Here is a 24,614-nt window from a genome sequence, read left to right as displayed (position 1 = left end):
ACTTTTTGTAAATGCATGTTTGAGTTTTTCTTTTACATCGTGATCCACATATTAAAGGTCTTCATCCAAAAATAAGCACTCCTGACTTCATTTTATTTTATATACACATATATACAGATATATATCTGTATATATATACACATATATAATTTTATTAGTTAATTTGGGAGGTTGTATAATTGAGAAAGCAAGAATTAAGAGCCAAGAAACTGAGAATTAAGATTCTATCATTTCTACTTTGCAGCTTTTGTAATCCAATTTCTTTTCAAATGACAACTTGTCACATTTATATGCAGACAATAAGTGGAATTATTTGATGTTATAAATTGGGTGAATACATTAAATGAAAATATCTGTGGAAAATTTTAGTTCCACATTTAGATGAACTGATTTTTATATCAGTTTACAATTCCAAAAATTAAGTGAGAGGCATGGGGATTAACAGCATCCTTCTATTTATGAAAAGAATAAATATAAAAAAGACTATGTCACAGAAAGATCCTTCTTAACGTCAGGATTCACTTTTGTTCCAAAGAAGTTCTGTTGCTGCAAGAGAATGGTTCATTTCTATGACTACTTAGGTCTCAGTCCCACTACGATCATTATTAATAAGGCTGATATTCAGTGCCAGTCACAGTGGGAGGTCTAACAAAAAAGCAGAATGTATCAATACAGGGGTTTAAGGTTGGATTATTTTTCTTTTAAATCAAAACACCATTGAAACAGCTTGAAGCCAGACAAGTGTAATGAATCAGAGTTGGTAAGGTCATATCTATCAAAACAAGAAGAAGAAAAAAAAGACAGTTCAGTAAGAAAAAAATTCTCCAAACAAAAAGCACTGAACTAAAGTGTATTTACAACAATTTTTCATCTGGGGAAAAATTCTACACTCATTTACACCACCTCAGACCTTTTGATACCAAGAAGAAGAACACTCACCTAATTTAATACTCACTGTACACTCACCTAAGTGTAACGATATTTGACCTGAACTCAATAGCTCTATCATATGCATACTCTGAGCCCAAATTAACAATTTGGAAGTGGAAAGCACCTGATGAATGATCTCATATGTCCCTTTAACACCCACTTTGTTTCAAACCTTGTTTGAACTGAAAAAAATAACATGAAGCGTGGCTAATATAAAAACAGTTCTCTACCACACTAAAATGTTGGTATTATACATGCTAAGCAATGTACAACTAGTCCATCAAGCGTGACAAGAAAAAATCATTCCATCAAAAAACCGTGTACTGTGTGCTGAGAAACACAGCATATATTTCTGCAATGGCATTTGAAGCTTCTTACAGCAGTCAATACAAACATTCTACTTAAGATTATTTAGCATGAATTAATATATGGGTGTTGTCTTGTAAATGATTTAGGTGTTAAAACTCAGCAGCAAAGCTGAGGGGATCTGGCATCCATACCGCAAATGAGATGATAGTTCCATTAAATGAATTAATGCCAACAACATGTATTATTTCAGAATATTCGACTTCTTGCTTTTACGAAGTAAAAATTTGTACACTATAAGAGAAACGCGAAAATGCCTTCTCTGCAAAAACATGAATCATTCAAAATATAGGAATCCTGGATGCACACTGACTGCTGAATAAATAATTTAATCATAATAACCATATTTACATGGTAAAGACATTTTCTTAATACTGTACATTCTGTTAATAACTCCACTCCCAATGAAGCTTTCCCCAGTTTTCAAGTTGCCAGACACTTTTACACCTACCTATTTCTTAGGGCAGGTTGTAGGTTACAAGGTTGTATGTTATATAAGTTATATTTCAACAATACAATTTACATTTAACTTAGAATTAGTAACTATGGAAAGAGATACCTACTGGTTTGTTAATCCACAGAATATCTGCATTGTCTGACAAAGATTCATCGGGACCGAAATCTGTAACTGGCTGGGCTTCCACCCTTGAACTTTGTTTCCTTTTTAGCATCCTGAAGTTAACTTTTGTTATCTATAATCAGGAAACCTCCTTGGGGAGAAAAAAAGAGAAGACATTAATTCACTAAAGCCATTTTATAATGCATTTTGAACAGTTTTATAAATAACCTAAAGCATTTTATTTTCATGCAAACTGCTTTTGTACTTACTGATTAACAGGATCTTCATTTTATTAGAAAGCTTTGCCTATATAAATCACTGACATGACTCTCATTAGTTTACAAGAATTTACATAAAGGTATGCAACGCAAACAATTACCAGAAACTTAGCAACGCTGGCAGAAAATTTGTACCAATATGCAAAGAATGCTATTGCTGTGAACTTAAACCCAGAGTAATCATTGGATGGATTTGACCTGGAGCCATTTAATTTAATGGTGACATTTCCATTTATTACACTAGGCTAAGATAAAGCCCAACATGCCAAAGGCAAACAGGCGATGTTAAGCAGCCAACAGATGTTAATGTTTTTTACTGAAACCAGAAGAGCCTTTTTGCTATATACTACTACTACCATGTATTTTTCAATTTTTTTTTTTTATGTTAGCAATTATCTATCCAACAGCCAGACAGTCGGCTGTCTCTGGGGCTTGTGTTGGCACATGGAAGCACTGAGGAAGAGGTGTCGTTTCCACAAGGTCAGGCCGAGTCTGGACATTCCTGCATGGGTGGCACTGACTGAGCCTTCTGTATGCTCAGTGATGTGAGCCACAACTAGTGGACACACCATGAGAGCAAAAAGGTGGGTTAGATCTTATTATTGACTTTCCCACAGACACAGTTCATGGATCCCAGAGTCTAAATAAATCCAAAGAGATGAAGAAAATACACTCTCCCAAGGAATAACAGTCTGCCCATGAAATACAATTCTGTCATTCGTGAAATACAATCCCTTATGGATTTTTTTTCAGGAAAGTGAGGGGGGAAGGAGAAAGAAAGGTTCTGTGACCTTGCTCTGGACCTTCACTCTGGACCACACGTGGTTTGTAGGTGACACTACAGTTTCAAAAAGTTTGTAAAAACAAGTATAAAATAGATCCGTAGAATAGTTCGGGTTGGAAGGAACCTTTAAAGATTATCTAATCCAACCCCCCTGCCACGAGCAGGGACATCTTTCACTAGATCAGATTGCTCAGAGTCCTGTCCAACCTGATCTTGAACACTTTCAACGATAGGGCATCCACAACTTCACTGGGCAGCCTCTTCCACTGTCTCACCACCCTCATCGTAAAGAAGTTCTTCCTTATGTCCAACCTAAATCTTCCCTCTTTTCAGTTTAAAACTATTGCCCCCTTGTCCTGGCACTACAGGCCAATTACAGGCCCAAGTATCACAGTGATGACTGCAACATGAATGCAAGAGACACTGTCCTCGATTAGCCAGAGGAAGCAGTGGGCTCAGGACTGCAGAAATACCCATGTGCTTGGTCTCAGCTGGCCTTTTCAACCACACAGGCTGCTGCTTCATGTCCCAACACTATGCACCTACGCATCCTTGGCTACCTCTTCTTTTAGCTGTTATGGCAAACATAACCTATTCATCTTCGTCCAAGTCCCTCAGAGTCTACTCCTACTCTGTTTATTTTCTCTCTTTTGGATTCAAGCGGTCAGCTCCTGTCTCTGTCATTCCCTTGCTACATTTTCAGAAGAATGCTTTTGTGGTTTCTCCTGTGGTGTCTCTCCATACCTGATGAGCTCCATATGTGAGCTCCTTGCAAGCTTCTACAAAGTTTTTTCAGTACCTTCTTTCTATCTGTCAGTAAACTAAAACACCTGATCATGACGACTGCGCCATCAGTACAACCTTGTGTTTTCCTGCCTATACACACTTAACTTGTATCTCCTGTCTAATATTTAAAAACCAAGCCTGAACCATTGATCTATCTTTGTATACACCATAAAGCAACAGGGTCGAGGTCTTGGACTGATGCTCCCAGCTGGAGGAGCTAACATCATGCAATAATTGATTTTTTTAAATTAACAGAAATTATGCAAAGGCAAAAAGTAAGGGACAACTTCTGGCACCTTTATTTGTGTTTGATGGTCAGTCACAGCAACCTTAGTACAAGTAAAACTGGTAAGCTGTCACTAAAAATATGCAAATATTGTAAAATGAACGTTATAAATTAATAGTCTTTCTCTAACAAATGAAGACTGAAATAATATCTATACAAGTCGTATGTTCTCTTAATCCTCATGCTCAAGCTTTATGCTTCGACTTCTTTCTCATAACTGAATTCACTACTTCCGCCTCTTTAGCAATTTTTCCTGCTTTCTCCTATTTATTTCTAAGCCTAATGTATTGACCTATTTTCTCTATTTGGACCAAAGCATAACTAGAAACGCTTGAAGCCTCAGAGATGTTGGTGTACTTTTTGAGGTCATGAAGCCTTAAAATGTCTACATTTAGCACAGTGATAAGAAGTTTACTGCAATGTCTCAGGAGCTGCATTTCTCAAGACTTTAGGAAAAAAAGACGACGCTTTCTAAAACATTTCTTGCAAATATGTTCCTTTGGAAACTGTTACTCAAAAACTAATCAGTGAATTAACAGAACAATAATTTTAGTTTATCATTTCTGTTAATGGCTATGACAGTGCTCCTAGTAAACCCTTAAGAAAATATGTACCAATAAATAGAGAATCAATAAGGTAAGTACAATAAATAATTATGAGAAAAGGCTCAGAATATTAAACACTGACAAGCCACTACTGATTTTTTTTTTTAATAAATGACACTCTAAATAACAAGCTATGTCCATTTGGGGAAGAAAGCAGATAATTATCAACTGGCTATTAGAGAGGCTCTGTTGTTTTTATGCTTTTCTCAGTATTGCTTATTTATACATCTGATGTGTAGGAAGATTAGCCACATCCTTCTAATGAAATTTCCATTTACTCTTTTACCCAGTGCTTCTTTTTTTTTTTTTTTTTTTTTTTTTTTAATTGATCTGGGCACAGAAAATATCGTGAACTTTAGATGTCCATAATGGATTCAGTTCACAGACTTAAATGTTGTGACTAAAAAGATCAGAATTCTTATTTTTAAGAGGTGGCCTTGAATAAACAAATTGCCATGTATATAAATCCAATGGAAGGGAGGAACGTTTATGGAATATAAGAACCAGCTTGTTTACTTCTCTACTTGAAATGAGCAGAAATGCCCGCAAAAAATGCAGAATAAAGATGACAAGCCAAGAATCTTCTGGAAATGGTCTTTAGCAAGATTATTCAAAGCATTGCATGGTTGCTCTCAAGCTTTCATGAAATTTTTTGTTGTTGTTCTCACTACTTTTATTTTTCCAGGGAACACACAGGTTTCTACATGTGTCTGCTACTGTAGAGCAATACAACGCCCGGCGCATCCTCAGGACTCTGCCGTGTGTGCAAAGAATTTTAACTCTTGGACTGCAATCCCTTTTGCACCTGTTTCTGCAAGGGGGAACCAGCTGAAAGATGAAGGGAGCTGTGCACATCCTTCCAGCATGTGACATGCAGTGAGCACCACACCAAGCTGTGCTAATGGGGAGGCTGCAGTCCTCCCTAACCCCAACTACAAATCCACCCCTGCAGTTCCCACATTGATTCTGACACACATCATTAGGTCCTTCTTTGATCACAACCTGTTATTAACATGAAAGGCTTAATACATTCTCTAGCATATATTTCTAGCTCCAGAGTTTTTAAGAAACATTGGTAGCAGGGCAAAGACAGGTTTTGAGACAGGAAAATATCATAGAGTTTTGGGGCTACATCCACTTCACATTTCTTTGGAGCATTTTCTTTACAGTTGCAATGAAAATCCACAGCACAAGTATCAGCCTTCTCAGGGAGGAATGTAGTGCCTTTGCTTTTAAATCTTTCCTCTATTTTTAGAAGCAAAGACAAATTAAAGGAAGAAAACTAAATAGAAAATTACTGACACACTGAGCCCCTTCAGATCCATTTGGTCAGTCTTTTCTCTTCAGGTATGTTCAGCAACCACTACACTGTCTAAACCAGCACCAACCACTGAATTTGCAGCTTCTGATGAAATTAAAGTATTCTAGCAGAATAGCTGGTGAACTTAAGACCCACTGCGTACTTGGGAAAAAAAAGTATGAAGAAGGTCTAATCCCAGTTTGTGATATCCACACTAACCACAAGACACTCCTGCTGATGGAAGTCTGCACTTCCTACCAAAATCAAAGGACAAATTTGAAAAAGTAGCTGATCCTACATAACATCAAAAGCTGAGAAATCTGTGTCTTGTTTATAAAGCAAGCTCACTGGATACAGTACAATCTGCTCAAGAAATCTCTATCGCAAAGTCAGGAAAACATGCTTATAAATGCTCTGGTAGACAAAGAAGGCAGTTGAAAAATGACTTCACAGAAAAATAAATAGGAAAATAAAGCAGATATTCCTACCTACGACTTATGGAGAGAGTTTAAAAATCAGACAAATCCTTGGAATCAGCAATGTCTGGCTTCCAACATACTTCTTTCTCACTGCCTATTGACTTTGTCACCTGAGATCATGTGAGCACTGCCTCAAGGTCCTCCCAGGGCTGGCCACCTACAAGAACTCTGTTCAACACCAATTCTCTCTTCTTTGAATATGTCATCTCCCCTCGCAACTTTTCCCAGAGCTGGGACACACAAAGTGGCACATAGACTGCTAAGAGAATAATTATCTTTGAACCTTTTACTATCCGTGAAAGCTAAAATGGGTGACAAGAAGAGGGCATGAACACCCATAGATATAGCATGATGACAAAACCCTATTTCTGTATTATACATTAAAAAACCTCCAAACTACAGGCTACCTCAATGGAGAAATTGCTCTTAACCATAGTATGCATTATATGGTTATAGGAAAAATGGAAGTTCTCATTCTTTCATCTCAATAGCCTTCTCCTTTCCCTCTTAGCACATCGTCGCTGTTTCTGTATTGCCTGCTCCCTCCATCCCCATGTTCCTCCATCCTGGCTTCTGGGTGCAGGTACAAGTGAACGGCATTTCAGTATTTGTTTTCATGTAGCAAAATATTTGAAGTGAGCAAGTTATATACATGACAGTACAGACATATTTAATTTTAGAAGGGTAAGGACAGAATTCCAATCAATACAATCACATGGCACATGCCGCTATGGATGTTATTAACTCATAACTAGTTTCAAGGAAAAACTTATTTCAGTACTTTTTCTCTCTGTGTGGTATTGTTATTGCATCTGATAAAATGTTCTAAAAGATCTCTTTATTATTTTGAACACAGTATACTGCTAATAGCTGACCGAACTTCAGTATTCGTTAAAATCAAACAGGATTCTTCACAAAGAAGGTATACCGGAGGAAATATCCTAAAAGCCAGTTACATTCACATTTTCAAATCATTTGGATACAGGCAGGAAAGAACAGCTGGTGACATCTTGTACTTACTAACAGGACCCCAAACCAAAAATACCAGACTGGGGTTCATGGATCGAGGAAGGTTTAACAATTGCTTAAGGCTGCCAATGTAAGAACATTCAGTCTGAAAACAGACAGGTGTCAGGACTTTACCTCTTTGCTCCCAACATGTCTCCCGTGTCTTGTCTTATTATTGGCTAAGGACAATGCTTACACAATATTTATTTCTTAAATACAAGTTCCTTCTCTCAGACCTAGCCAAAATAATTCAGACCTACTCAGCAGACAGAATCAAATATCACATTGCATACAAAAGCGGATCTCACGTGAGCCAGATATACAGCCTACCACTACTATCACATCATGTCATATCACAAGTCCTTTTTACTGTAAGCCTCCTAACATCCGGAAGATACGATTTTGAAGAAACTACGCATGCATATACATGGTGCTGTGACACAGCCAGATAATGAACGTCATAATTTTCAATCGAATCGGTTAGCTTGTTGATATTTCTCAATTAAGAAATTGGGTTGAGTAAAAGAAAAAAAACAACTGGATGATTTTTCAAACAGCGCTGTTAGACCACACCATGGCACATTCCACCACACCACTTCTTTTACATACAAAGTAGAGATCAAGGTACTCAAAAGCTACTTCTCCAGTAAAGAGCAGGTACACTCTCACATTTCACAGTCCCAGCTCCCCACGTATCCTGAAAGGAGGGACACATCCAAGCACGAAGCGGCTACTTCCCTGTACAAGTAACCAGCTTTTTCTTTCAGTGGAAACCAAAGCACAAGAGTGGTAAGCACCCTCAGCCTCCCTCCAACATGTTGGCTGTTGGCATGACTGGACAACAGAACAGTTTTCCAAGCCCTACAATTTAAATATACCCTTAGACATTACTCTGTCAGAATGGCTGATAAAATGCTAAAATTGAATGATGGTCACTGAACACACAGTAATTTTATGTAGAGAATATACCGATGGCAATATATTCCCTTTATGGATATATAGCACAGTTTAACAGCTAGATTACTTCCAAAGTTCACATTGACTGTGGGCCACCTACCCACCACTTGGTGCCCTAAGATTAGTCTACTGCAATGTAGTCTATATTAAAGTCCTTAAGAGCCCATAGCTGACAAAGACATGGAGCACTGTGCTTAGTAAGAATCATGCTGGAAAAAATACGAGCGCAGTGTTCTGGGATTTGCTTTTGCAGTCTACTCATTTCCAGGTGGAAACTGTGTTACAGCCCTCTGTCAGAGCAAGGGGGCAGGTAGCAGCAGGTCACTCTTTCAGAGGATTGAGGGAGCAACCCACCCTCTCTCTAAAATACCCCACATTCAGTAACTTGCTAGGAATACTGCAGATCCATTTTCCAGGGTTTTAAAGAAAGGGATGAGGGCATCCTTCCCAGAATGATGCAGGGGTGGAAAGGAGCTTCTCTGTAGGCAGATGGCTGGCAGCATGCCTGCTTAAGTGACTATTTTAATGTTGTTGGGATTTTCGTGTACCACTAATTACATGTTAGTGTGCCTAGAACCTTGTATACACATCTTTTCATATTTTAAGCTGAAATAAATTAAAAATTAAAATAAACAGTCGTTATATTCTTTTAGCATTGTTACAATTTTTGCTAAAATAATTATTTAAGAAATTTGAATATTCTAGATCATCTTCCCTTCCCAAATTCTTCCCTTTCCATCATTTAAGGCATCACCAGCAAAACTGTTAACACCTATATATTTTAAACTTTAAATCCTGAAAACAAAATTAGGACTCTTCCTTTTTATCCTCTTACCTTTCCTTTAAAACAAACAAATTGACGTATGATACACACTCCCATTGCTGCAGGACAGTTCCTAGAAGTTGCAGTCATAACCTCTGGTACTGTACTACCATCTTCATAAACACCATGATTGAATGTAATGCTCCAGGAAGAAAAGGCCAAACACAAAGGCTTTATTTGGGGGAAAAAAATAAATGGAAAACTGAAATCATAGAATCATAAGCTACATCAGGTTGGAAGGACCTCAGGAGGTCTCTAGTCCAATCTCCTGCTCAAGCAGGGTCAACTCTGGTGTCAGACCAGGCTATTGCAGTTTACTCAGGTTACTCCAGTCTGGTCTTGAAAACCTCCGAGGATGGAGACTACACAATTTCTTTGAGCATCTTGTTCCACTGCTTGATTGTCCTCACAGTGGAAAAAAAAAAAAAAAGATATGAAAGATGAAAATATCACAGAAAATAAAGAAAGGAAAAAGAAAAAAAAATTACCTAGTAGAACCAAGACAACTTGCACCCATAGTCTAGGAGTGGTATCTCCCAAAGCAAGACATTTATCAGTACTTAACTGATTCAGGAAACTTCAAATGAAATAAAAGAGGCTATGGAAGTAAAGAAAGGGAGAACAGAAAAAGATTGAAAGGGAAATAAAATATGATTCAACCCATAATGCCCATATTAGGCTGACTTTGCTCTTTACCTCCAAAAAGATTTCATGCTCAAAATCTACAGGACATCCAAGCCATTTTCCAACCATGGAAGAATTCTATTAATAACACAGTAAAAATAATTTGTGCATGCAACACCTCTATTTTACTCATAAACACATAAAAAATCTTGTTTACAACTGCCTGAATTCCTAAATACCTAGGGGGTGGGGAGGAAACCCAAATCCTCAGAAGCCGGTAACAGTTCTATCTCACCATGAGATACTCATGCCTTAAGAAGACATTCTTATCTGTGAAAATCTGAGACTCCCCACCTCTTCCAGAGCTTGGTCCAGTAGCCCATTACTCCCCACAACACAGCTTGATACTACTCATCTCCTGTGGTGAAAGTTTAAGACCTGAAACCTCTGTGACTCAAGACCTGGGTTTGGATGAATGCCACATAGGTCTACATAGTGTTCATGGTACCAGCAATGTCCAGAAGCTGGAAATAAGTCAAAACAGAGTAAGTTGTATTTCCAGGAGGTATAGCTTAAATGGGAATGAACTGTGATGGACCAAATTTCAGCTTAAAATAAAACAGACGCACCAAACAAGAAGACTATGGGTCTACATTTCTAAAGCACAAATGACATGCTGATCGTTATGGCTTTAAAATTTCATTTTAAAACAAAGTACCAAGCTGAAACAGTTAAACAAAAATTCCAACTGTTCCTTAAAGTCCCCAAAGGTATATGCATGAACTTGCAGAGAGCTGGAGTCTTCTAGCAGTCAGAGAGACCAACTCAAAGAATTGTAATTTTTTTCTCCTTCCATTAAAGTTTCTTAACTTTGTGATTTATGCAGCAAAACTTAGTTCATTGTTAATATGTATTATTTCTCTGCTGGTCACTTAGAGGGCAGGTGGGATGCAGCTGCTGTGGAAGGAAATGAAAAGAGAGAGGGACAATGAAATGAAACAGGAAATTGAAGATGCTTAAGACAAAGACAAAAGACTCAAATAGCATTTAGTTAGTATTTTCTCACTGTGAATATTTCCCTTATGACTGACTCAGAACGCAACAATGGGTAACCAACCAAATCATAGCTGACTTAAAAGCTACATCTGCACATAAAGGCCATCAGAAACCTCCATCCTTTCCAGAAACATGTCTCTGACATTACTGGGGGTGCTAACATAAAAAGATGTCAATAACAGAAAGAAATCTTAAGCATCTCTCTCTCCACTCAATGAACAGCGTCGAGATCCCTGACACTGCACGTTAAAGAGATTGACTTCAGGCCTAGGTACCTCGCTCTCCCCAACCACCCCAACCCCAGAGCCACCCGCCCCTGCGAACCAGGCGACACCTCCCCTCAGGGAAGCAGCTCCCCACAGCACGCACCCTGTCCCGCCTCAGCCCCATCCACAACCGCCCCATTCAATTAGCGCACCCCCGGCCTGTGAGAAACGAAGAGGCCGGTTGGCCCCACGGCCCTGCTCTGCTTCAGTAATGCCGGGAGGCATTTTTTTGGCCCCACTGAGGGATGTGGAGGGGGCCCGGGGCGGCGGGGGCAGGCCGGCGGCGGGCTGGCGGCCAGCCGCCCGCCGCCGACCTGCCCCCGCCTGCCCCGGCGAGGCCCAGTGGCAGCAGGCCCCGGGGCCGGCCCGGAGCGCCCCATGCCACGGCGGGGGAAGGACGGTTGGGGCGGGAGATGAGGAGGGCGCCGCCGCCCCTGCCCCCCCCCCCCCCCCCGCGGAGCCGGCCAGACCTCTCGCCGCGCCCGTCCCCTCCCTGGGAGTCGCCAGCGTCCCCGGGAAAGCCACGGCGGTCGCCGGCGATCGAGGGGCCGGGGAAGGGAGCGGGGAGGAGCCGGGGCCCACCGTGTACCGCGCAGCAAGCCGCGCCCGACGCCTCCGACCTACCGCCAGCATCTCCCTTCATGGCGCGGTCGGGAGGGGCCGGTCCCGGCCCCCGCGGGTGTGTGAGGTGTTAGGGTTGTGTGCCTGCCTCGTACGCCGTCCTCCCCGCGGTGGATCGGGGCGGCGGGGCCCGCCCGGCGGTAGCGGCGGCGGCCGCCCTCGGTCTCTCGGCAACGGCGGGGGGGCGGCGCGGGCGGGGCGGCCTGTGGGCCGGCGCCGGGGAGGGAGCAGGTGAGGAGGAGACGGTACCGACCGCACACGGGCACGTTGGGGAAAAAACAAACAAACAAACAAAACAAAACAACCACCACCCTCGAGTTGCTAAAGCCTCCCGGTTGAGAAGAAATAGGGCTTGGCGGCTTGGGCGCCGGGGGTCCCCTCAGGCAAAAGGCTCCCACAGCGGCTTCGGTGTGCCCCGACCCACGCAAGCGGTGAGGGAAGGGAGGAAGAGCCCGCCGGCGGTTACCCCCTCAGGCCGAGCGGGCACGGCCGCTGTTCAAAAATAGGTTTTCGTTTAGGGGTGTGCGGTGTTTTGGTTTGGTGTTCTCATGATGGTCTTCAAGTACGAGGATAGTTGTCTTATTTTGGTAAGAAATCCTCTTCGTGCATCTCAGAGCTTGTTTTAGTACGCGTGCGCTTTGCCGCTGCAGAGCGTTTACCTCACTGGTACCATCAGCTGGGTGGCCTGGTTAATTTTCAGTTTACTGAAGAGCCAAGTAAAGGCACAGTCTTGAGCTCCACAGTGAAATAAATTCATAAAATAGCATCACCTGTTGTAAAGAGATACCACGAAAAAACCGAATAAATAAATAAATACCCAGAAAATAGGTTCTATAAACGAAGTCACCATGTTCCAATCTGTATTTTTATCTTCTTGGACAATGAAAGTACATTTCTGTAAATTATACTTAGTCTTTAAATGATACTCGTTGATACGAAATAATGGGAACCCATAGCCTTCTGAAGCTTATAAAATTAGCAAAATTAAAGATGTAATCCTGCAAATGCAGTTGTTGCTACGATGTCATTAAAGACATGGAATAGGATTTGAAAAACAAAACCCTCAGCAAAATACCCCAGAAAGCAGAAGGAAAGTGTATGGCATAAATTGTATTAGGTTCCTTTAGATTATATCTATTTGACGCTTACAACAAAAACTAATAAGCTAGTTAGGAGCTGGCCTCAGGATTATGGATGCAGTCCTGCCAGCGCTTACGTATGTGCATTACCAGCATTAGCAATTCCAGTAAATTTAAGCACCTAATTTTAGTGTTTGCAGGACTAGAGTCTTTGAGAGCAATCAGCCAGCTGATATCTCATGGGGAAAAAAAAAAAAAAGGAAAACAAATCATTTTAAGAATAAATGTGCTTACAAATAATACTTTTCACACTTTGTCTTTTTCCTCCCCAGTTATATTTTATTACTTGGGATAAGTTGCTAGGCAGCATTATGCTGTTGGTGATGGCATCTCATAAATGAAAACTGACAGTTGCGAACAGTGAAACGTTGCAGCTATATCTAAGCAAAAGAAATCAGCATTTGCCACCAGAAGTGACTTTGTGCAACAGTTTTTCTGTGAATATACTGGCCTAGGAAGACCAATTCTTGATAGAACAGTTCAGGTTGGAAGGGACCTCGGGAGGCCATCTGGTCTGACCAATCTACCGAAACCAGGCTCAGCTGTGAGATGGCATCAGCTTGCTCAGGGCTTTGTCCAGTTGGGTCTTGAAGACCTCCCAAGACAGAGACTGCACAGCCTCCCTGGGCAACCTGTTCCAGTGCTTGACTCTCCTCATGGTGAAGGATTTTTTCCTGACCTGTGGCTGGACCCTCTCTTGTCCGCTGTCTCTCCTCCTGCCATGCACCCTTGGGAACAGCCCAGCTCCGTCCTCTTGACAGCTTCTTATAGACCCTGGCAGACTGCCCTTAGGTGCCCCCAAATGCCCTCTCCAGGCTGAACAAGCCCAGCTCCTTCAGCCTCTCCTCATGGGGCAAGTGCTCCAGCCCCAGCCACCTTGGTGGCCTGCCACTGAACTCATGTATTAACATCTTTAATGTACTGAAGGGGCGCTCAAAATTGGATGCAGTATTTTAGATACTGTTTAATGACTGCCAAATAAAAGGGGATTAATTTCCTTACATGTGGTTTGTATTATAGAATACATATTTTCTTACATATTTCAAACTTCTATGTTTACCTGGTATCAGATTTGCTAACTCAGTGTTAAATTTTGCCCAACCTGCCTATACTGAACCTCTGTGAACTGCAGGCTACTAACAGGAACCCACACTTTCAGAAGATTGGATGCTCTTGGACAGCCTGTCCATGAGCATGACTTGCATCAGGTGATGCTAGTGCTGGAAGAAGGGTTTAGCCCTTGATGCCTTGATGTACGCGCCTATGCGCAGAGGAAAAATAGTAGTGTCTTTCGTTTAAAGAATTGTGCAGACAGTGAAGGTTTGCTCTTTGCAAGAAAAAGCCCTTGCTTGCTTTGCTATTTCGCCACAAATTTACTTTCACGTCTGTCATGTGAAAAGCGGTTACGTACATTTTAGAATTTAAGTGGCGTATATCATGTATGTGAGGATAAAAGTGGAAAACTTAGATATTTATAAAATTGCTGATATAATTTTGCAGAGTCTATCGGTCATTTAAAGTCCATCCTGATGTTTAATATTTAGGGCTGAAGTTTGGTTTTATTCTGATTTAGAAAATTCCCATTGACCTAAAGAGTAAGCCATAAACACACAGATAAGGACTGAATTTGGGAGTTAATCTGAAGATCTTACTTTGTGGTAATATGAAATAGGTCAAAAGGAAAGATATGTCGTAGTAAAGATCTACCTCTCATCTCTATAAATCTAGAACAGATAAAGGAATTTCCTTATTCATTCTTCAAACTTCAACACATGGTTGAAACCGGCCATGGGGGAACTTCCATTTAAAATTTTGGAAAATTCCAGAAGACTAATATTGAGAATTCAAGTGGAGAATTCTCAACCTCATCTGTCACGTTAATTTCTGTAACACGATCTGCAAACACAGTAAGATCTTCCTGGATAAAAGGTAATTACAAACCCAAGTTTCTTAGACCTACTCACTCAATAGGTCCTGAAGAAAAAGAGGGAATGCAAAGCATCTACTTAGTTTTGCATGTTTTGTTGCAGAATTTGGATAGCTCTCAAGCCTTCTTGTTGTTTTGTTTTGTTTTGTTTTGTTTTGTTTTGTTTTGTTTTGTTTTCTGGGATACAGTTAACTCAAGCAATTAAAAGGATAAAAATTGGAGTGAAGTGTTGGTAGGCTGCACCAAAGCAGGCAAGTGATGAACATCCTCATCTTCCCCATTTTAAGTGAGCAAGAGTTAAGAAGGGAAAACACTGTTCCATCTTATAAAATCCAATTGCCATTCTCCCATTTGCTGACATCATATAAATACACCTGTTTCCACAGCAATATGTGTTTTTTAATTATCCTACTGTGGTTGAAAAGAGGTAAAGCCACATTAGAAATAGTGAAACTACGGGCTTTTATTTCTGAATGTATTTAAGCTTTATTTCTATCTTTCTTGTCCTTACTTTCCATAAGTATCTGTTAAGGATTTGAAGAGTAACATAAACAAATTTTAAAAACATCCCAAGGAGCTGAGCTTATTGGAAATGCCGTTGTTGGAATTCGATTTACCACTTAGGAAAGAATGCACTGCTTGATCAGATTTCTGATATTCAATAATGAGTAAAAGAATTCATGAAATATTCATTTTGAAATGATGCTTGAGCTTTTAAAAAAGGTCACAAAATGTCATTTAGAAATTCAGAATTAAACTTCAGACCCAAAGGAAGATTTAATCATTTAGGCATAGGATACAAGTCAAAACCTGCTCTATTCCTGCTTTGTTGCTGTCTAGCCCCAGGGCATCCAAAGCCCTTAGTCATCTTAATGGCAGTTACCACAAAGTTCTCCCTTAGTCTGAAGTCCTGCTCTGCACACGCTGAGCAACACCCCAGTCTTGCCAGGGCTCCACATGATTCAAACCAGCCCAGCAGCCTGGCTTTCTTCTGTCTGTCTGCTCTGTGTGGCTTAGGCTGAGAGGTGGTCTCACTCTGAAGCGTATAACCATAACAGAAACGGTCGTGGAGCAACATCAGATTAATGACTGCAAGAGAAGATGAGCTAATGGTCATTTTGATCGGGATGGATTACAAAACTGCCATTCTTGAGTGTCTGTGACCAGTGTCAACACTGATGAACCAGAATAAAGGACATGGAGTATAGTTTTCAAAATTTCAAACCTTAAGGAGGGTCCTAAGTCTACAACTAACTATGTATGTATTTGGTTTGCTTTCAAAAAGTACTGAGTACTTGGAAGAGGGGCGATAATGGTGTTCCCCCCACCCGTCCTTTTTCTTAATTGCTGTCTCTCCTTCATTTTTGGTTTAATAACAAGCAGCAGGACCCACTGCAAGACAGAGCATTGAAACCATACGAGATGGTTGCTGTTGCCTGGAGAATCTGGTGTGCGTATGTTGAACTCAGGCACTAAACCTGAGTTACCGCAGCTTTGCCTCTAAGAAGTCAGCAGTATCTATTTTTTAGTTTACTATCCCTAGAAACAACTCTTTGGTCAAAAGGATGAGAATGATCTTTCATTATAACTCACTCAGGTAACTAGTTCAAAAAATACAAAAATCATAAACATTCATTATTTTTATTGTATTTGCTACTATTTTAGATTTGTCAAGATTCCCAGCAACAAAGAATATTGTCCCTCTGAGAAATAAGGCACAAGAAATTTCCTTTCTTGTCCTCCTCAGCAATACTGTTAGCTTGCATTACACCAGACCTTGACTCACTTTCTGAAATAAGTGCTACATGGTTAAGAACGTATTAGTATGTTTTTTAAAACTTACTATTATTGCTGGCATTCTGAGCTGTCTTGCAAGCTCATGCTTAAAAATCTCATGCTGCCTTAAGGCCTCTGTAAAAGCAGGGTATTGTTGCTGTTTGGGGGAATTAACTAGTAAACATTAAACAAACAAAAAAACTGCCTACTATTTAAAGTTTCAACTGGGACCTGAAAGAGTAAGCTAAGGTTTTACACTAGAGTATAACACAATAACGTCTTGATTAATGTTGGCCTATGAACTGTTTGGGTAGCTTATATTCACTACTATTCAGGCCAGCTACATTCAGGCCAGCTCAGCTTTAATCTTGTTCTAACCTTGATCCTATAACTCCAAAAGCTATTTCTGTTCCCTGTGTGATACCATCAGCTGTCCCAGATTCCATGTCATGTCAGCAAAATGAACACAAGATTTTCTGTTCTGCACAGCTCTGGTGTACTCTGTCTCTTGCTCCCTTCCAACGATGACATCGGCTAGCAGAGCAATGACTCTCAGCGGCTGCAAGCACTTCTGAACTCTTTAATTTGGACAGATTTTAGTTAACTCCAGCAAGTATTTTGGTCCACGGGTGTTAAAGTGGTTTGTCATAGATCTTTACAGCCATCTCATTTAGTGGTTGTATATCCTTGACAGAAGTGATGAAGAATCACTGGGAGCTTCCAACTCTCCTCATTCCATGTTTTATGGAGAAGTAATAGCTTGTGTGATATGTGGGATTTTCAACTTCTGGTTAATTTTAGAAAATTGCTATGTAAGCAAATGCCTCTGCAATGTCTTCACTGATATAAACCCATGGTGCTACTAAAATGGCTTCCATGGAAACCCAGGAGGATTAGTTCACAAATTTTGGTGGTCTCCAGTTATTTTTTAAGCTTAGACTGTTCACTGGATGTGCATTTTGCTTTGTTTTGTTAAAAAAAAAATACGTAAAAATAGCATGGAATGTGGTTTGCAAACCTAATGGCTTCGTTAAAGTGACAACAAAATTAAGCTGGCCACTAAAAGGCTGTAATAAAGGAGTAGGCAGAGTCCATCTGCCTCCCCACACCAAATCAAATCTTGTTCAGTAGCACAGTATGTCATCAGAGTCATAGAATTATGGAATATTTGAGGTTGGAAGGGATCTCTGGAGATCGTCTAGTCCAACCTGGCTGCTCAGAGCAGGGTCACCTAGAGCCAGTTACCCAGAACCCTGTCCAGATGGCTGTTGACTATTTCCAAAGGTAGAGACTCCACAGCCTCTCTGGGCAACCTGTTCCAGTGCTAGACCACTCTGACAGTAAAAAAGCTTTTTCTTTGTTTTTTTGTTTTTTTTTTTTCTTATGTTTTAATATTATTTTAAGTCACTTTACTACAAAAACAATTCTGGCAACGTTAAGATACTGCTTGCCTTTAACAAAAAAAAATTAAAAAAATCACTGCTTATCAATTACCTAGTCTACCCCAGGGTTTACAACTTGGTTTTCACACATAATGTTACATCACACTTCTTCACAGTTCAGAAGGCTATGAAACCACTGAAGAGCCATCACCAGTTCGGATAGGAAATTAGACTATTTGTTCCTCTCCTGGTAAATAAAATAGCAGGAGAAAGGCTTATCCCAATCTTTGACCATACCAAATCCTGCAGACTTTTAATAAGAACACTAATAGTGATATACTTAAACTGAAGTTCAAGTGTAGGTGCGTGTAGCAGCACTTATTTTCTTGATTCCACATCCTTGCTGGAAGTTATTTCTTTTGTGACAAGTATTATTTAAACCTATTGCCTACTTTTCAAAAGTCTGTTCAGTATTAGCAGTATGTTCCGGCTCCTCCTCCTCCTCAGTGTTGTGTTGACTTTCTCTTCTCTACCTTTACTCTGCAGGTAGTGACATTACAATGTGTAAAGTGTACATCTACCAAGTACCTACAGGTCTGAACCTTTAGTCTGAAACTCCAATATGTAGGAAAAGTAGCATTTCACGAGCACTCTACTTCATGTAGATGTATGTTATCCAGTAGAGAACAAAGCTCCTTAAGATTACATACAGGAGTCACTTCAAGGCAGCGTGTCAGGTTCTCATTTAGAAAGAGACTGGCTCCTTTTAAATTGAATTGAATTTACAGTCTGTTTGGAAGCCACTTATCTCCCAAATATAAACACATCTAGTGTGCATATATACATATATATGTATATACATGCATGCATACAAACATTCTAGGTTTAAATGATTAAATAATAGATCTGAGCAAAGGTTAAATCCAGTAAGGGAGCACTGAGAGATCGTATTAGAGGCACGTACACATGAAAGCAATTATTAAACTCAAGCTCTGGGTGCACATTTTAAGTACTGCACCCTTGGACTGTGTAATTGCGCCTTCTCCAAATTCAAAAGGTCCACAGCCAAAGGGTGTGTATTACTTAAAACCTTGACAGATGTAAATAAATAAAAAATGAGAGAGTGATAAGGTCAACATATCATGATGGATGTCTTCTCCTGGTACATTTGAAGTTATAGTTTGCAGGCTGCTTGAAGGTCTTGTGAATATCTATCAGCACCAGTCTGCACAGGGAAAAAGAAGGAAGATGAACAGATGGCAACATTTTAGTGTGTGGATTAAAGATAAATTTAGTGCCAAAAGGGAATTACTATTGTTTAAAATGCAAAGCTTTCTATTTATTCTTCTCTAACTCCACACTTCTGTCAGTACAATTTCTGACAATCTATTGTTCTTAAAAGTGCTCCTTTTTGAATCTAAGGGTTTAATTATTTTTTTTTATTGTAGTACTACAAATAAATTTGAAAATCTGTCACACAGATAGAACACATAGTGCTGCAGGAAGCATGGACTTCAAAATTCAAGGACTGTCAAAAATAAAGGCCTACCAATATTACTTACCTTTTCACTAGATCCATCAAAGTCAAATGCATGAGGTTAGCACAACTGTAAGCATTTGCAAGACTGAAGCCAGCAGATCACTCTTAATACAGGATTTTTTTCCAGCTGCATTGCATGAGAATATTCTGTAACTTATTTATATACTATATACTATATACTATATACTATATACTATATACTATATACTATATACTATATACTATATACTATATACTATATACTATATACTATATACTATATACTATATACTATAGTATACTATAATATATATACTATATATATTTACTATATAATATTATATACTACATATAATATACTGTAAAGGGCAGCAAAACTTAAAAGTTTAGTATACAATGTGCAACAGCTATATACAGGGTTATGAGATATTTTTTCCCTCTAATTGTCTTTGTTCATATTTTAGGACAAAATTAGGTGCCATGTAGAGGACAGTACACTACAAGTACAGAGCAGAGTTTTACACTTCACAGCTTCAAGATAACCTATTAAAATAAGACAAAAGTTTTATGTTTTAATAGTCCATTGGAATCATATTTGGTTTTAACATGTTTATCTTGAGGGAATAAGATTGTTTCTTTACAAATATGCTAGAACAGATTTTGTCCAATCTCTTCTTTTGTCATTCAGTTAAAGTTTATATTTCAATTGAATGGGTACTTGACTGAAAACTGGATTTTAGGGGCCCCAAACTGGACTTTAAAGGTTCTTTTGGCATCTACAAGACTAGCAGAGCAAAGTTAAAAGTTTGATGTATTTTTTTTTTTGCAGGAAGATCACTAGCAGAACTAGTTATGTTAGCAGGAATCCTGGGAATTGTACCCTTGAGTTCACTATGTTAAATGTAAGACACCAAATTACACTTTTGGGAAAGGCACCATCTGAGTCAAAGGAGTTTTAGCCAAATCTTAAAATGTTTCCTAGAACAGTATAATCTGTGGTATACCAGATATTTAATATGAAAATAAAACAGGAGTTATTCATTTTGAGAAAGCTACTGAGGGCTTTAATCTCCAATATAGGCTCTGGAACCAGTTAAAGTTTCTTCTGTCAGCTGCCTGCTTTAAAAATGCAAATGTGTATGTGTAGACTAGGGCACCTATATCCTACCATCTTCTGTGGTGGAAGTTTGTTTCTTTAAGAGCTTTCCATCCCAGGGAGGTATGGGGCAATCAGCAATTTCCCAGGACAACCAGCGGGGTCAAAAAGTGTTGCAACTTCTCTGTAGCATAAAAAAATGCACGTGGCCATTCCTGAGAAATTTCACCTATTTAGAGAGGCTATCCTTCATTTTAGCTTAGTTTTAAAGCACTTCCAAAATCTCCCACTGCTCTGATGAAGTGTTGTACCGTGCGTTTTAATGAGGCGTTAGGAAATGGCTAACTAATAACATTTTTTAATTTGCAGTCGCTCAGGCTGGTGTCGGTTGGCAGCCCGCGGTGTCACCCAGTGCGATGCTGTGAGCAGGTAACCTTGGGGAAAGGAGGGGAGGGAGGGAGCTGGGGAGGCAGGCGGGAGGGAGGTGCTGCAGCAGCCAGGCAGGGATGCTGCAGCTGGGGAACACTGGTCCTGTCTCCTCAGCCGTGCACATTTCCCCCACCATGTTACACAGATTAGCCCAAGCAGCCATCCGTCAAAGGACAGGGGGATACACATACCTCAAATATTTACGGTGCCTGCACTTTGAGAATGAGACAGTTCGTTCACATCTGTGAATGGGCCACTTTTAAAACATCAAAATAAACCATCTGGCTGCACAACTGTTTCTAATTACTTCCCTGCCTAGACTGTAAACTTCGGGGTTTGGCACCGGCCTCCCTCCCAGAGCGCTGCCCAAATCCCGCTCCCAGGCAGCTAATCAGAGCCACTGCAGCACGGGGGGAGCAGCCCTGGAGCTGGGCTTGTCCAGCTCATAGCTCTCTGCACGCCTGGCGGGTCTGTCCGGCCGTCTGTCCGGCCGTCCATCTGCGGGAGTGCTCCAGGTGCGGCGTAGCGCAGCTCGCACCATGTACGCACAGGGGCTGCCGGGGCTGGTGGTGCTGCTGCTGGTCACCTCGCTGCCGGCCGGTCACCCAGCGCCACCGGCCGGCCCCCCAGCCCTGTGGTAAGTGTGGCTCTGAAGCCTCCTGGGGGGTTGCGACTGATTTATGAGATGTCAGGAGTGTGGAAGCTGGGGCTGCGGAGGGAGCCGTGGAGCGATTTGTGAGCTCTTCTGCCTGCTTAAAAGTGACACTGAGGGAAGTGCTCTGGGTCTCTGGGGAACCTAAATAGGTGCTGTGTACACTGCGGGGGTTTGTTGCAATGATGTATTTCATGCCCCAGATGCAGCTATTTAAAGCAGTGAAGGGGGAAGAGTTGGATAGTGATGACTCTTTACACCCAAATCTCTAAATTCTGCTGCCTGAGTGGAGCAGGCGCCTAACCGCAAAACCCTGTGAGTTGCTGCTCTTTGGTGCAGCGGCACAGCAAGGCACGCTGCCCTTTGCTCTTCCCAGCCACCAGGGCCAGCACCTGCCTGCTCTTAGAGCCAGCAGCTCCTTTGCTCCAGAACCTGCAAAATCTAGTGTCTGAGAAGTGCAGGTCCTAGTAACCTGAATCCTCAGTATTCAGCATTGCGAACACCTGCTTTTGGCTTGGCTGGTCCTTTGTTCTTTTTTCCTACAATCCAGCTCTTGATGAGGCAACATGTGATTTTCCCTGTGTATGTCCTGATCTCTGTGTGCTCCAGTGCATGGTACAATTGCATGGCAGAGCTGCAAATCTTCAGATCTAGCATCTGGATTCTGCTGACTTTACTAAAACCACTGCCACAAACTACACTGTTGCATGGAAAGCCGTGATTACTTTGGTTTCCTTTTCCGATGAAAGCATGGATCCTATATATCTGAGAAACAGAAGGATTACTTTGGCAAATGTATTTTATTAGCATCAACCATAGGTTTGCTTTTTTGTATCATATATTCCTGTTATGCTACCTAGATGTTTGGAAGTATACATATTTTCTAAACCTTTTGGAATAATTCAGATCAAAATGTTTCATGATAGATAATCGAACTATACATGTATATGCGTATATACCAGATATGCATGATGAAAAAGAAGATAAGCCAAATGCAGTTAACAACGTAAGTAAAATACAATATAAGCATTCCCGCAGGTAGCAATGAGATTTCTGACAAAAGAGAAGAAAATTGGGTGATTTGAGGCAGGTAATAGTTTACAACCATAACTGAAGTGGTGGTGTTAAAAACGATATTGTGGGGATCAGCTGATGCCATGGCAGGAGGGTGGTTTCCCATGAGCCAAGGTCCTATCGGCTCTGAGCTGCAGCCCCTGGCTTTGACCACAGCTTGTTCTCTTTGCTGTCCTGCGCAGGAGCGGTTTGGGTAGCCCTTCTTCGTGCCAGCTGTCTCGGACTGAGTCGGAGCTCAGGTGCCATGTCCCAGGGGGGAAGCTGTGCAGTGACAGAGGCAGATGCGAGTGTGGAGTCTGCATCTGCCAAGTGGCTGAGTCCGGGAAATACTACGGTCCGCTCTGCGAGTGCCACGACTGGGTGTGCGAGATCTATGATGGGAAGATCTGCGCAGGTAAGGAAGCCGCTATGGTGACAGAAGCTTAGAAAATTAACAGTATATATTATAACCAGAAATACGTTTGGAACACAGCACACTGATGCAGGAGAGACATGTTATGTATGTGTCTGAACCATGACTCTAAACGGGATTGTGGGCACATCCAAGGATTTCATCAGATTAAAGGATACAAGTCAAAGGCACTGCCTCTGCCATTAAATGGGACTTTGCCCAGAGTGAGCTTCATCTTCAGCAGGGGCAAAAGCAGGAGTTGCTTTGAGTTGGAGGCTCTGCAAACTGTGTTTTGAATCTAATACAGGACACAATATTGCTTGCGTTTTTCATATAATATTGCTGCATTTGAACTGCTTGCCTAATGATGACATATGGTATCTACCAAGGCTTTAAACTATCTCTGAACAATCAATTTTGTCCTGTAATTTATTTTTTTTTCTTCTCCTGCTATGAGGAAGAAGGTTTGCTGTAACAGGTACCACACTGAGGGCGTATAAATATGAAAACTCTGTTTTTCTCTAAGTAATGATAATGCTTTCCAAATAGAGACTTATAACAATGTAATTGTATTGTGGTTTCAGAGATTTCCCCACTGACACTGTATTCTTTAATGACAGATGAAATAACAAACGTTTCTGGGACAGAATTTAGTCCCTGCCAGTTGTTGGAACAACAACAGTTGTTGGTTTGCATCTAAACATTATCATTCTTTCATCTTTCCAGCTGTCTTTACTTAAGTTTCTGGGCTATTTCGGTCAGATTTTGGACCTTTTTTTTTTTTTTTTAAGCAGCTTAGAGTAGGATTTTAGAAAAAAGCAGGGAGAAGAAATGCCATCACATTCCTAAGGGGATTCAGCCTGGAGCTTGATGAAAGGGGCCAGAAGGGTACTTCATTTCTAGTATCCCTGCTTCAACAGCTTTACCAGATTCACACAAACGTGTCATCTTTTCAGGCCAAAAACTGCAATTAGGTCAATGGGAATGTTACAGGAATTCTCCTAGTAAGAGGACAATACAAATGCATTCCAGCAGTGGGTTTGGCAAATTTTGTAGGAAAAAAAGAGCAACTTATTTTAGCAACAATGTAGCTAAGAATAAGAAGTCCAATAATAACATGAAAAGATCAAGGATGGGATTATGAGAAAGGTATTTGTATCTGGCACCTATGACTTTAGAGTTTTGTGGAGAAACTGATTTATAGACTCTTTAGTTAGCGGTGTTAAGTCCACTTACGTAAGAAATATCGGGGATCTGCTGATCATTTCAGTGCTTTGCTGTCCCAAATGTGAATTTTCTGATTGGCAGTGTGATTTCAATATGCTTGCTGTTGTTGCTGGGGTGATTGTATAAAGTGAAACTGAAAGCTCCTTCAATTTTAATATTCTGCTACAAACTCCACTATTATGTTCCTGTTAATGTCACGAGCAGTGGCTGCCAGTTTTGTCAGTGCGTTGGTGGAAAGGGGTGCTAACAGGATAAACTAAACCAAGAGATTTCT

At 40.7% G+C, this 24,614-nt stretch overlaps 2 protein-coding genes across 3 annotated transcripts in view; one reads left to right on the top strand and one right to left on the bottom strand.

Moving 5' to 3' along the window:
• The window catches only part of NALCN (sodium leak channel, non-selective), a 246,181-nt gene extending 234,281 nt beyond the window's left edge, over nt 1-11,900 (bottom strand). The window contains exons 1-2 of one of the 2 annotated variants that reach the window (XM_087758313.1): nt 11,732-11,900; nt 1,860-2,006 (exon numbers count right to left, since the gene is read on the bottom strand). In XM_087758313.1, coding sequence (XP_087614439.1) covers nt 1,860-1,967 — 108 coding nt within the window. In that variant the 5' untranslated portion in view covers nt 1,968-2,006; nt 11,732-11,900. Of the gene's footprint in view, nt 1-1,859; nt 2,007-11,577; nt 11,646-11,731 lie in introns of those variants that run through there. The other variant, XM_087758314.1, reaches the window with a different exon arrangement.
• A 9,577-nt stretch (nt 11,901-21,477) lies between these two features.
• ITGBL1 (integrin subunit beta like 1) overlaps nt 21,478-24,614 on the top strand; it is a 146,263-nt gene continuing 143,126 nt past the window's right edge. Inside the window, exons 1-2 of the mRNA XM_009470236.2 lie at nt 21,478-21,633; nt 22,905-23,116. Of these exons, the coding sequence (XP_009468511.1) occupies nt 21,536-21,633; nt 22,905-23,116 (310 nt within the window). The 5' untranslated portion in view covers nt 21,478-21,535. The remainder of the gene's footprint in view (nt 21,634-22,904; nt 23,117-24,614) is intronic.

The sequence above is a fragment of the Nipponia nippon genome, unplaced genomic scaffold, assembly GCF_047370975.1.
Source record: "Nipponia nippon isolate SJK-2023a ecotype South Korea unplaced genomic scaffold, ASM4737097v1 scaffold_2, whole genome shotgun sequence".
Lineage (NCBI taxonomy): Eukaryota > Metazoa > Chordata > Aves > Pelecaniformes > Threskiornithidae > Nipponia > Nipponia nippon.
The sequence above is the reverse complement of the archived record's forward strand: the minus strand, read 5'-3'. Positions and strand labels throughout refer to the sequence as shown.